This window comes from Trichechus manatus, unplaced genomic scaffold (assembly GCF_000243295.1).
Source record: "Trichechus manatus latirostris isolate Lorelei unplaced genomic scaffold, TriManLat1.0 scaffold00037, whole genome shotgun sequence".
NCBI classification, from domain to species: domain Eukaryota; kingdom Metazoa; phylum Chordata; class Mammalia; order Sirenia; family Trichechidae; genus Trichechus; species Trichechus manatus.
This window is the reverse complement of record NW_004443973.1, coordinates 9,633,771-9,647,870: the sequence shown is the minus strand read 5'-3', so window position 1 is coordinate 9,647,870 and position 14,100 is coordinate 9,633,771. Positions and strand designations below refer to the sequence as shown.

At 43.4% G+C, this 14,100-nt stretch overlaps 1 protein-coding gene across 1 annotated transcript in view; it reads right to left on the bottom strand.

Annotated features, from left to right (window-relative positions):
• Positions 1-13,765, bottom strand: part of CHRNA1 (cholinergic receptor nicotinic alpha 1 subunit) — an 18,006-nt gene extending 4,241 nt beyond the window's left edge. Inside the window, exons 1-6 of the mRNA XM_004375490.3 lie at positions 13,648-13,765; positions 7,791-7,936; positions 7,639-7,683; positions 6,694-6,803; positions 4,211-4,406; positions 2,710-2,947 (exon numbers count right to left, since the gene is read on the bottom strand). Coding sequence (XP_004375547.1) covers positions 2,710-2,947; positions 4,211-4,406; positions 6,694-6,803; positions 7,639-7,683; positions 7,791-7,936; positions 13,648-13,690 — 778 coding nt within the window. The 5' untranslated portion in view covers positions 13,691-13,765. The remainder of the gene's footprint in view (positions 1-2,709; positions 2,948-4,210; positions 4,407-6,693; positions 6,804-7,638; positions 7,684-7,790; positions 7,937-13,647) is intronic.
• Between the last annotated feature and the right edge of the window lie 335 nt (positions 13,766-14,100).

The following is a 14,100-nucleotide window of genomic DNA, read 5'->3' as shown; positions in this document are numbered from 1 at the left end:
ATTATATAAATTAACATTATTATATAGGTTATATATAATTTTCTCATTATGGGAGCAAGTGGCAAGACCAAAAACGAGAAAAGGACAAAATCTGCAAGGTCAAGTTCTCCTTGGCATACTATGATTTCACATCTCTCACTTTCTCATCACATCTAAGAGGTAATTTGTCTTCTCACTTCTTTCTTTTTTTTTTTTTTCTCCTTTCATGGTAAGGGAACAAGGATTCCTTCCGCATCCAACTCTTTTCTTCAAGCCCTATAATTTCCGGGTGAACAATTCCCTGAGTATTGGTTGGACAAGTATGGTGGAAAGGTGGTGGGGTTGAATGACCTTGGGGTATTTTTTGTGGGGAGTTTCCCTTCTTAGATGCAGTAGAGGATGTGGAAGGGACTTTCCTTGAGTTGCTCTTCCTGTTTTTGTTCTTGGAAGACCCTTGGGTTGCCCTGATTTCTAGGGTGGAACTTCTAAACTAGTAAATAATTTATTAACCACTCCCATTTCCTACTTGTTAAAAACTATTTTTCTTAAAAATCTTTTTTTTTTTTCCCTTCCTGCTCCTATGGGCTAATGCAGCCCACAGATGTGTGTGTTTGGTAATTACTGAGCTTATACAGCATCGCCCTGGAAAATGCCAGGAAAGCCTTTGGATGACAAGCCACTGCTAGGGGCAGTTCAGAGTCACCTATCATCAAGCTCCGAGTGGCACTCTTACTTGGGTGGTTACGTGGGTTACAACCCACCCAGATGAGGCTTCCAAAGGATTTACCAGGCAGCTCAGGAATTGTGGAACTAGTTTATTTCCAAGTGCTGCACCCCCTGATGGAGTGAGACATGGGGGCATGTGCCAGTCTTGAAAACAAGCGCACCAAATTTAATTTCTTCACCACATTTCTTCTCAAATGCTTCTCCTCCTCCTCTGTGACCCTCAAAAGCCCTTTCTGAGTTTTCTAACCCATCTTCATTCATCGCTGCAGGGTTTGGGGCTGTCATTAAAGATGTCCCTTCCTGCCTTTCAAGGAGCTGACCCTCTGTGAGGTTGAAGGAAACATGTAAATGGAGAAGGGAAGGGAAGTAAGATGTTAGAACAGAAGTATATTCAGGATACGGAGATGATGGGAAAAAAGTCAGTTCTACCTGGGTGGTTAGGAAAAGCCTTCCAAAGATGGCGACAAGGTGAAAAAGAAGACATAAATACAAAATATTTATCAAGTTGCATATTTCCTGGTTAACAATAATGTTGTTAGTGACCATTTTTGTCTCATAGCAACCCCATGCGACAGAGTATAACCGCCCCAGTTCTACTGTAATCTTTATGGGAGCAGATTGCCAGGGCTTTCTCCCTCGGAGCCATTGGGTGGGTTTGAACCTCCCACTTTTTGGTTAGCAGCTGAGCGCTTAACCATTGCACCACCAGGGCTCCTTAACAACAATAGCTGACATCTATCAAGCACTTAGTCCAGTCACTGTCCTAAATGCTTTACAAGCATAAATTATTTCATCTTTATAGCCACTCTAATTAGTTTCCATAGTGTTTTCTATATTCATTTTAAGACGCTTCATTTGATGGAAAAGTTGAAGAAACATTTGCACATGTGGTCATTTGTTTAAAAATGAGTATAGTCACTAGGACATACAGTCTGTAGGGTGAGGCACCATCTATCTTATTTTGTATCTTATCACTGCCACAGAATAGTTGCTCAACAAATATTTGTTAGATGAGTAAATGAATAACCTTTTTGTTTCTTTGTTGGAAAGTTGGATTTGGACTTTTTAAAATCATTTTTATATAATTGCTACCTGTCATAAGTTTGAGGGTCTGCACCATCTTTCTTTTGTTCCCCTACTTGTCTGCCAGAAATTGTCTATGGTCAGTGACTGGCTAGCAGATGTGTGTGCCTCTCCCTCCACGTCTTCTGTAAGTTGTTGGTGTTTGGTGAAATTAAGTCACAGATGTGATTACTCAGTAGAACATAAGTAAGTTGTTTGCGCTGATATGTGAGAAAGTATTACCACTTGGTCTCATGTATAAAGATACTGCTACCTAGAAAACAGATATGCAAAAGCAATTTCCATGTGATAAGCAATGGGTAGAAGAGGCAAAGCCTGGATTAGTCACTATAGAGACAGTGACTTCACAGGGAGAGTGCGCATGAGAATCTGTGATCACACGACTCATCCAGCACATTTCTGAGAACAAAGTAGGTATTCAGCAAATAGTCATTAATGGTTAATCTATGTTAACTTAACCAGTTGCTGTCAAGCTGACCCCAACTTATGGCGTCTCCATGTGTGTCAGAATAGAACTGTGCTCCATAGGGTTTTCAATGGCTGATTTTTTGGAAGTAGACTGCAAGGCCTTTCTTCCAAGGTGCCTTTGAATGGACTAAACCTCTAACCTTTTGGTTAGCAGCCAAGAACATTAACCATTTGCACTACCCAGGGTCTCCTCTACATTAACTAGACTGAGCTATTTACGTGCATCTTTTGGGTCACGTTCTACTCTCTGTGTGTCTGCCCCAACTGAGAGTTCCATCCACAGTGACTTCCACCATTGCCCATGGCCACTCTGCAAATGCATCTTTCCAGTGATGATGATTTGGGTCTACCTGCCATATTTGTTTATTAGCACATGATTCTTTCTGACGTTCCCCAAAATAGCAGCACAAGACCCTTCAGGGCAGAAATGGTAGTCATAGCAACTGCACCCACCTGAGTCTGTGGGCAGGTAGAACACCAGGCCGGTTAGGAAGGAGAAGAGCAGGCAGGGAATGATGACGTTGACGATGAAGTAGAGGGGCAGACGCTGCATGATGAAGTGGTAGGTGATGTCTAGGTAGGGAGTGGCAGGGCAACAGGCATAGAACACCCAGTGCTTCCAGCCCCGGGACTCCTTGATCACCCATTCCCCGCTCTCCATGAAGTTGCTTAGGTCAGGCTGGTCACTTTCCTAAGAAGTTGGAATGAGGTTTTGAAAGCCCAGCCAAGCCATGTAGAGAAGGGGCAGGGTTTCCTAATCAGCTGTGACAAGGCAACAGACTCTAGCTCTGTCTGTCACAGACCCGGAAGGGAACCTGGGTCATTTCCGCTTTGGGGGCTTAGATTCCTTTCCTATAAAATAGAGGGATTTGGATTATTGGGATTCTCCATTATGGCTACACATTTGAATCACATGGGAGATTTTAAAACATAGTGATTGATTCCCTGCTATATAAATGAGCCAAGATGGCCTCCAATTATTGGCGCCAGGTTATTTCTTCTTAACGCATTGAGGCCCATTAGCTCAAAAGCCCTGCTTTGTCAAATTCCAAATTTTTACACATCCAGTTGTTTTCAAAGTCGCCCAAATAAGCAAAGTTGTAGCCATTTAGAGTCTGTGTGTTTTACATACCCCTCAAAACTGCACCCAACGTCTTTTAGCCATCAAAAGCAGTTGCTGCCAAGTTGATTCCAACTCATGGTGACCCCATGTGTGTTAGGGTAGAACTGTGCTCCATAGGGTTTTCAGTGGCTGACTTTTCCAAAGTAGATTGCCAAGCCTTTCTTCCAAAGCACCTCTGGTGGACCAACCTTTCAGTTAGCAGCCAAATCCATTAACCTCTTGTGCCACTAGGGGACTCCTCTGCTAGCCATTGATAAGGTAAATCCTGTAGTTATGAAGACCCCAAGCTGCTGCTGTCTAGCTCTCTGACCCAAAGCCTCCCCACCTTGCTGCTGAGGGACATTGCCTAGATACATAAGCCCCCCCGCCACCTCTCCCTTGGAGTTCCCTTGCCCTCTTTCCCTCCTGGTGGCCCCCTGCACCCCTTGCCTATGAAAGATCTCATTGCTGCAAGGACTTCTCCAGCGTGCAAATCTGTTCAAACTTCAGCCCCAGTAACAGCTTGCTTTGCAACAGTGCCATCTAGTGGCCATATCTTTTTGCTTGCTCAGCCCTCAATCCCTTCCCCTCACTACATGCCCTGGACCCACCCCAGTCTGATTAAATTAGAATCCTTGGGCCTAAGTCTGGGCTCTGGGTATTCATTTAAGCTCCCAGTTGGTTCTCATGTACAGCATATCAAAACCTCCCAACCAACTGAGAACCATCAAACTAGAAGCTCCCCAAAATTCTAACTGGTGCTGACAGCCAGTGATTCTAGAGGGACTGAAGGCAGAGACCTGAATCATAGCTTCCCTGAATCCGACCTCATCACATGAGGTCACCACGTACCGCGTTGATGACCACCACAGAGCCATCATAGGTCCAGGTGCCCAGCTTCATGCTGCAGTTCTGTTCGTCAAAGGGAAAGTGGGTAACGATGATCTCACAGTAGCTTTTAAAGATGGCTGGAGGTGTCCACGTGATGTGGCCAGTGTAGTCCAGGAGCACTTTGGTGAACTTGACAATGGCAAAGTCACCATCTGCACTACAATTGGAATAAAAGAGGAACATAGCTCCAAGTGACAGATGAGCCTTCAGTTTTGCTTGGAGATGTTAACAGGAGACAGCTGCTAATTATTCAGGTGCTAATTATAGAAGCTTTCTTTTGGGCAGTGTCACTTTTTATCTTTCACAGTGTTTCTGAAATTTGTCTGATAATAAGAATCATTGGGGTGCTTGCTAAAAAAATAATAATCCTGGGTACTACCTTAGCCCTGAATCAGACTATCTGGGGGGAGAATCTGGAAATCCGCATTTTAAAAGAAATAACAGGTAACAGTGATCCACTTTATCCATTCTTTTTTTCCCCAACCCTCAGTACTGTTTGTATTGTTGATCTTCATCTGTCCCCTCCCCAATATACTTTGAGAGCTGACTGGTGAAAAAAAAAACAAGAATGTTTAGTAAAATCACCTCCAGTGGCTCATTACTGTGGTATGCAAGTTAAGGAAGAGGTCCATTACCTTTGTAAGAACTATTTAGAAGTAGGTGGGTGGGGTCACAGACTAGGATGGCTCCAGGGCCAGAAAGGTGAGCAGTGAGTGAGGATATAGTAAAAGGAGGCTCTGCCTCACCTAAAAAAGGCCACCACTCAGCTCTGCCCATGGTGTCCATTGGGAGTGGAGGCCCCATGAGGCCAGATATTTGGATTCTTCAGGAGAAGCTGGAAATCAGGTTTTTTAATGCAAAATTTCCAGATATTTAAATGCTGGAATTTTTAGACAGGCTAAAAATCCAGGTGATATTTCCTGACTTTTCAAATGTTGGCAATAATTTCTCATTTAAAAAAAAAAAAAGTAGGCGCTAAAAAATAACAAAAAGCCACGGTTGCAGGCCTCATTCAGTGAGTAGCTTACTCTCCCTGCAAACAACCTGTGTTTGAGGTGCTTGGCAGAGAGCAGACTATTAGGACAGGTGTCCCATGGGTAGACTGGGGTCTGCCTTAGTGGGATTTGGGGGACCTAATGCTGGTCCCTCACCTTGTAAGGCAAGGGACTTTCTTCCTAGGAATTTTTCCTTGAGACTGAGTGGGGCTCTTCATCCAGAAAACTATGTGGTTTGGACCCTCCCAAAAGAGCCCACAGAGGGCCTTAACAAGTTGCCATGGAGCTGATTTTGAGACATGTCGACCCCATATGTATCAAAGTAGAACTGTGCTCCATAGGGTTTTCAATGCTGATTTTTTGGAAGAGGATCACCAGGCCTTTCTTCTGAGGTGCCTCTTGGTGGACTCAAATTGCCAATCTTTCAGTTAGCAGCTGAGCGCATTAATTGTTTGCACCACCCAGGGATTCCATAGAGGGCCTTAGGATTGTCTAAGTTCTCCCTGTACGCAGGTGAAACAGTGTTCTCTCCCCAGCAGGGTGCTCCTGGGTGAATTTATGAAAAGGCCCAGAGGATTTTAATTGCTTCCCTCAGATTCTTACTGAAAAAGACACTTAACACAAGACACTCCGCTCTATTAGCATATTTGTCCAAAAAGTTTACGCAAATGATTGGGTAATTTGGCTCAAGATGGAATTCCAAGTGTAACTGGAAAATATGTGGTTGAAAAGCTAAGTTGGGGACTACCCGCCTTCAAGGGTATCCTTTTCATTCCATAGCCCTTGCCACTTTCCCTGGTATCTGTGAGAACGCAGAGCCTGTCCTTCCCCGGACACATGTTGTATAATGTCAGACCATAAATCCTCGAGGCCCGTGTCGAATGCTCCTGCTTGGGAAGGATGCTCTTTGAAATGAACATTCCCTGACAAATGAAGGGCATATGATAATGAACGTGTCATTAAATCGGAGTGCCTCGAATCGCATTATAATTTCACAACACGCAGTCTGTCATGGAGCCCAGCGGATGGGTAGCGCAGGCATCCCGGGCCTCCAACAGCACACGGCGTCTCGGGATGACGTGTTGGATGTGATGAATAACAACCCCGGAAGGCTCCGACCGATTTGGTAGGAAGGACATTAATTCCAAGGAACTCAATTATATCAAGTTTGGGTTCCTTGGATAGTTGCCACACACCCTTCAGGAGCTCTCAGGGATTAAATGTTCCCCACCCCACCGCCCTGATTCAATTTGGCTCCGATAATTGTTTCTATTCATAACGTGAGACACCATATGGCACCCCTGGCATGTCAACTTGGCTCTTGGTTTTTAAGGGTTATTTAATGTTAACGGCGGTGTGAAAAGCATATAAGCTGGCAGCCTTTCCACCAGGGCACTTAGGCTCCGGAATGCCCCTCCCTTGCCCCCCACCCGCATCCGTCTTGCTTACTTGTTATAGAGAACGAAGTCTGGGTGCCAGATCCTTTCGGAGGGAATGTGGATTTTTTTCACGCCACCATAGTCGTTTGGATTCCATTTTAGGTTGTAATCCACCCATTGCTAGAAGCGAAGACATTTAGTCAATTAAAAAGCTAAAAACATTTTTTTAAAATGTAGGGTTATCAAGAGCTCTGAGAGGCAGGGAATTGAGACATTGACAGAAATGTGCCACTGAAAGAAACGTTTGATTCAGAATTCAGCTTTCACTTTAGTAGACAGTAACAGCTAAACATGTATGTAGCACAAAATCTATGCAGGCACTGTTCTAGGCACTTTCCCTATATTAACTAATTTAATCCTCACAACAACTCTATGAAGAAGGAGTAATCATAGACCCCATTTTACAGATGAGGAAACAAAGGCACCCCCAAAGTTATGCAGCTGGGAGGTAGCAGATCCACCACTCCACACTGCCTACCCCAGGAAAGGAAAATAAAGCTAGCATGAACATATTCCTCAAGCAGGCAACATCATATTAAAAAAATTACTACATATTTTTCTATATGTCGTTTCGTAGTTAGTTGCTTTTGAGTTGATTCCATGAGTGCACAGTAAAACTTCTCCCTAGGGTTTCAAGGCTGTGACCTTTCAGAAGCAGATCACCAGTCTCATCTTCTGAGGCGCCTCTAGGTGGGTTTGAACAACCAGCCTTTCTGTTAGTAGTCAAGTGCTGAACTGTTTGCACCACCCAGGGACTCTTTATATATGTATATGCTCAATACAACAAATTTATGTAACACAGAAAAAGCTCAAAGTGAAAAAATACGACCTATAATCCCACCACCCTGAAATACCTACTTCCAGTATTGTAGTATATAGCCCTGTAACCTAAATTGATTTCCTCTGGGCCAAGGGTGAATAAAAACAATATAATGCAACCACCTAGTGGAATTACCTGTTTCAGACGAACGTTGGTTGTCACGATTTGATTTACTTCATCCTGAAGAAAGATAAAGTACATCATTTGTGGGTAGAGAGGGAGCTGAGGGGGGCATGCTGGGGTGTGAGGTGTGGGTGCTGTGGGAGCCCGGAGCTCTCTCCTCTCACCACGTTGATGAGCTGAATCAGCTGCAGGCCCACGGTGACCTCCACGGCCTGGCGGTGGTCTTCCACAGGCCGCACCACATGGTTATAATTCTCAAATAGCTTTGCCACCAGACGGGTCTCATGCTCGGAGCCCAGGACAAGTCCAGCTGAGACAGGAAATAGCACACATGCTGTCAGGTTCTGCTCCATCATCCCACTCACGCTAACATGAGTAATTGAGGCGCAGTGAGGTAGTGGGAGGCACACAGGCTACCTTGTCTAAGGGCTCCTTAATGCAACTATTAAGAAGCCCCGGTGGTGCAGTAGTTAGAGCGCTCAACTGTTAACCAAAAGGTTGGTGGTTCGAACCCACCAGCTGCTCCCTAGGGAGAACGATGTGGCAGTCTGCTCCTGTAAAGATTTACAGCCTTGGAAACCCTATGGGGCAGTTCTACTCTGCCCTATAGGGCCACTATGAGTCGGAATCGACTCGACAGCAGTGAGTTTTTGGAATACAGCTATCATTGCCTTAAATTCTTCTCTGGGCACAAATGCTGCTGTAGTCTCTTCCCAGGCAACATTGGGGGTGTGGCAGATTAGCACAACACTTGTACTTTGGACAGGTGAAATTCCTTAACACAGTTTCTCGCTGAATTAAGTTTGTTAGGAACACGGCGCACACAAGAGAAAAGGTCCATATGAAAGCCAGGCTCGGTGAGTCACATTGTGGTGTAATGAAATCTCCGAGGGACTGGCCTCAGATCCCATGACTCTGTGAACAGCCAGAAGTTGCTGCTGGCTGGTACATGTCCCCGTTAAGTTGTTAAAATAGAGTGAAAATTGTCAGCTTTATTGACTTGGGCTCAGGATTCCTATTTAGAACATGAGTTTTGCTCTCCACAATTGAGAGCAATATCGTTTTACACGTCCAGTATCCACAGCCCTTTTATGTCCAATGTGTTATTTGCTCCTTACTAGCTTTAAGTAGGAGTTCCTGGTGGTGCAAATGGTTAATGTGCTCAGTTACTAACCAAAAGGTTGGTGGTTCGAATCCATCCAGAGGCACCTTAGAAGAAAAGCCTGGTGATCTACTCCTGAAAAATCAGCCATTGAAAACCCTAAGAGGATAGGAGGAGGAAATGGAATGTGTGGCTAATTTTCTCCATGAACAACAGCATTCTTCGCCATGAGACCAGAAGAACTGGATGGTGCCTGGCTACCATTACCGAACATTTTGATCAAAGATTCTATAGAAGAATGCTGATTAAAAGGGGGAAAATGCAGAACAGAACTTCAAATTCTCATGGACTCCAGACTTTCTGGAGCTATGGAGGCTGAATGAACCCCTGAAACTATTGCCCTGAGATAATCTTTAAACCTTAAACTGAAAATATCCACTGAAGTCGTTTTAAAACCAAACAATAGTTTAGCTTAATTAGTAAAAAATGTCTGCTTTGAGCATTATACTCTTTTAAGAACTATCTATATGGAATCAAATTGACAACAGCAACTCAAAAGATTAGATAGGAACCTTAGGGCAGTGAGTTTATGTTAATGGGGGAGGAACAACTCAGAAAAGGAGGGTGAGAATGGTTGCACAACTCAAAGAATGTAATCAGTGTCACAGAATTGTATGTAGAAACAGCTGAATTGGTGTATGCTTTGCTCTGTATATTCTCAACAATAAAGAGAAATAAAATTAAAAAAGAAAAAAGAAAACCTTATGGGGCACAGTTCTACTCTGACACACATGGGGTCACCACAGTGGTGTCACTAGGAGGGTGTGGGGGATACGGACTGCACCAAGTGACACTGTCAGAGGGGGTGACACCAAAATGACTATAAAATTTTTGTGCAGTGTTTCAGAAGAAATTTATTATTTTTTATAAAAATATCTCTGTAGTTAGTTATAACAACAAAAACATTTTTCATAAGCCCAGTTTACATATATCAATATATCTACAAGGCTAAAACTCTATGCTAATTTACTTTTTGAACCTTCTATTGTGTGTCTCATTAGCCCAGAGAACTTTATTAAAGGTCCTATCTTTGTATCATCTCATTTAATCCCTGTAATAATCCTATGAGGTAACTTCTTACCTGTACTTTTGTTGTTGTTATTAGTTTCTGTTGAATCGATTCTGACTCATGGAGAGCCCCTGTGTGCAGAGCAGAATGGCTCCATCAGATTTTCAAGGCTGTGACCTTTGAGAAGCAGATCACAAGCCCTGTCTCACGAGGTGCTTCTGGGTGGATCAAACTGCCAACCTTTCGACTAGTCACCAAGTGCTCAACCATTTGCACTACCCAGGGGCTCCTGAGTCCCTCCCGAGCCCCTGGGTGGTATAAATGGTTAACAAGCTTGGCTGCTAACCAAATGGTTGGAGGTTCAAATCTAACTAGAGGCACTTGAAAAGAAAGTCCTGGTGATCTACTTCCAAAAAATCAGCCATTTTTCTGGAGCATAGTTCTACTCTGACATAAATGGGTCACCGTGAGTCAGAGTCGATTCCACGTCAACCCCTACTTGACAGATGTGAAAACTGAGGTTCAGAGAGTTGAGCAATGTATTCATGGTTTCCCAGCTAGATCATGGTGAGATTATGAACCAAGGCAAGCCTGACACCAGGGCCTGTGCTCGTAACCTTCTCCCTAAAGGTAAATATATTTATTTCCACTAGAACTTTTTAAGCGTTATATGTAGCTTAAATATCTTCATTGTTACCTTCATGGATTCCACGTAGAGAAACCCTAGCTTAGCGTATCTCTTTATTTCTATTTTCCTGAACCAAAAAGTTTCCAAGGTACCAGGCTACATGGGACTTTGCAAAGCTTTCACATGGCATCTCCCCAAAACCACCTGAATTCAGGGGTCTTCAAAGGGAGTGCTTTCCAAAGACACAGTTTTTCCGGTAGCCCCACTGAGCCCTGGAGACATGGCAATCCTTCTGCCTCCCATGCGGCACTGGCGTGGATCATGGAGTGACTTGGCTACCTTCAGGTCCTGGCAACTTAAAGTTTGAAGCTATAGCTTTGGCATTGCCCTGGGCCACTTATTTTGAAGTATCTGTTTATTCCATCTTGACAGGAAGAACACACTAGAAAGCAATAAATAGAGAAGATGGTTGGCATTATGTAGCAGGAAAAGCATGCAGGCCAACCCTATGGTCCACTAAGGAGAAGGAGATGGGGGACAGGCATGGTCAGCATTCCAGAGACATTCACTTCCTCCTCTCCTATCCTAGCCAACCAACACGGGGCCTTGTCCTTCCATAATGAATTTCTGAGGAATTTCCAAGGAAATCTCCCTTTTTTAGAGACTACATTTGAATCATTGGTATTCTTTTTTTCTTCTCCCCAAAGCAGGGTAAACCAACACCAAACCTTTTGTTGTCGAGTCGATTCTGACTCATAGTGACCCTATAGGACAGAGTAGAACTGCCTCATAGGGTTTTCAAGGCTGTAAATCTTTACGGAAGCCGACGGCCGCATCTTTCTCCTGCAGAACAGCTGGTGGGTTTGAACGGGTAACCTTCTGGTTAGCAGCCAAGGAGTTTAACCACCAGGATTCCTTTCAAAGCAGGTGAGAGAGATAGAAAAACTACAGAAATAGAAATCGGGAGTCTATTATTTTCTTCCCAACTCCAATTACATGGTCTAGAGTATTAGACCATCCTTCATGGATTCAATGAATCTCAGTAAATACTTTCTTTAAATAGGTAGGGTGTATATAAACAAACATAAAGACAAATAAGTAATGTCGAAGTCTTCCTTTTTGGCAAAATTATATTGGTAATCTTCTTTACTCAGATGGTGGTAATATTAATTCATTCATCAAATATTTATTGAGCATTAACTGTGCGCAAATAATTTTTTTAGGAGCTTGAGAGATTCAAAGAGTAATCTGATATGACTCCTGTCTGCCTACCCTCATGGAGACTGCCATTTGTCATTTACGTAAATAACTGTGAACAAGTTAGAAAGTAACATGCCATTAGAAAGGTGACAAGGAAGTACTTGGGATTCCGGAGGTGGAAGAGGAAAAGTTTACAATGAAATGTGCTACATAAATAGAACTGAGATCACTATGTGTTAAGCTCACCCAGGAAAAAAATATCCCTGATATGAATGAGAATTTTGCCCACAAAGGATTGCTTCTAAGTAGGGAAATTAAGCCACTATTTCCAAGTGTTCTTTTTGTGCCATAGTGCTTCAAACTATATTTTTATGTAGGGAAGACCCCCTGGATTGGGCAAAAGGAATTCTGAACTCCTACCAGTCACTTTGGATAATTCTGATCTCAGTCTAATACTAGGTCTCTCACTATCAGCTGTATGTGTAATAAAGGCAGTCTCCAAATGATCATATGCCAAAATTTATGAACTCAGCGACCTTCTGTAGGTCAGTTCATGCCTTTCAGCTTGTTTCCTTATAATGCAAAATTGAGGATGTTAGACTGTATGATCTAGCTCTAAATTTCTATGAGCCACTCATGTGAATCGATACCAGCAAACTCTAGGTTTAATCTAAATATATATCACATACTTCAAAACCTTTCATAGGCTAACATGCATTTTTGGAGGTCTGCGGTGTTTTAAGGGATCTCCTGAGGATTTTTATATGGATCTCACCTAAGAATTTTTACTGAGGGTGAGTGTGGTGTTTGCAAACAGACACACCCATGTGCACACAAAACCTCTACCAGGCCAGCTTTGGTTGGATCTGGTCCAAATCCCACAGGATATAATTTTCTGAGTTTAGGCTATTTCCTTCAATTCTGCTATTGAAAAAAAATTAATAATAAAACTCTTTACCTCTTTTGCACCAAAGACGTGTGTTTGTCAAAGCAATATTAGAGAAGAGAAATTACAGAATGTCAGCCACCTCATTTCTCGGTTGGGATGCTATCACCAGTAAACTTTTATATTAAGCAATCAGCAGACATCTCCCATTTCCCTCCACCGGAAGTTTGGGCTGCAGGATAGTGTTTCAGCGTCTGTGTTGTGATACATTCCAGAGTGGAATGCAGGTCAAGGGCTGTGCAAGATTTTATAGTTTCATTTCAAACTCAAACCTACATGTAGTAATGTCCGTTTTTTAAAAAGTAGGCAGGAATACATTTGTATGGACCTTTTTTTTCCTTCTAAAGTCAGAAGTTTAAAAAATTACAAAATATTTCGTCTCTACAGAGAGTTTTATTACACTTATTAATAGGTATCAATCTCCAGCACATGTAGCTGTCAGTCAATCCTCTCATTATCAGAATTCTCCTAGAGCAAGAGAAACCAAAACCAACCCAAACCTCCTGTCTGACTCATAGCGACCCTATAGGACAGAGTAGAACTGCCCCATAGGGTTTCCAAGGCTGTAAATCTTTACTGAAAGAGAGTGCCACATTTTTCTCCTGCAGAGCAGCTGGTGGGTTCGAACGGCCCACCTTTTGGTTAGTAGCCAAGCACTTTAACCACTGCACCACGAGGCCTCCTAGAGCAAAAAAAGGACTTGTTAAATATATTGTTTGACATTAGAGGTTGCCACTCTATGTCCCTATAGTTCAAATATGAAGGCAGCTCCAGAATGGTAAAAGTGGTGCCAAGTCTGTTCATACGGGTGGGTGAGTCAGAAGCCAGCATGCATAGAGGCAGAGATCTGAATGCCTACTTTGTAGCCTTCAACCAGATAGCTCCTATTTTAAATGGATAACACAGACTAAAAATCTGTATCCCCAAACCAAATCAAACCAACATCGACAAGAAACTGACAGGGCTGCCTCTGACTGGTGAAACCCTGTTATTCTATGTCCCCATCAGAGAAGTAAGACTTTGACTTGGGGGCTTCTAGTGCTTCAAAGGAAAGGACCTCTCACCCCAGCACTTACCTGAGCAGAGGCCAAGGAGCAGGAGGAACAGCCGGGTCTCCATGGGGCTTGGGCACTGGCGTGCACTGGTGGCAGCGTGGTGGCCTGAATGGCTCACTGGCACTCTCTGGCTGGATGCTTGGCTGCCAGAGAGCTTGGAAAGCGAGTCTGCTCAGTGGAGCTATTGTTTTACACCACCTGTTAGTGGCAGTGACAGCTGGGCTGCCCTCGGCTCTGGAGCCCAAGGAGTCGCTGAGGCTTTACGCTATTTACAGGTGTGCCTCATTTTACACAATTTGCAGTACTCTTGAAAAGTTGAGTGTGAACTGCATCATATTTTAGGTGCACCATGAGTCAGGTGTTAATAAAAAAACTTAAAGGAAAATTATTTTGAACGGCAAGCAGCCCCTTCCCTGTGGTGTAAGTCAGGACCTCGTCTGTTTGGGTTGATTTGATTAGGGCCATTCGGACTGA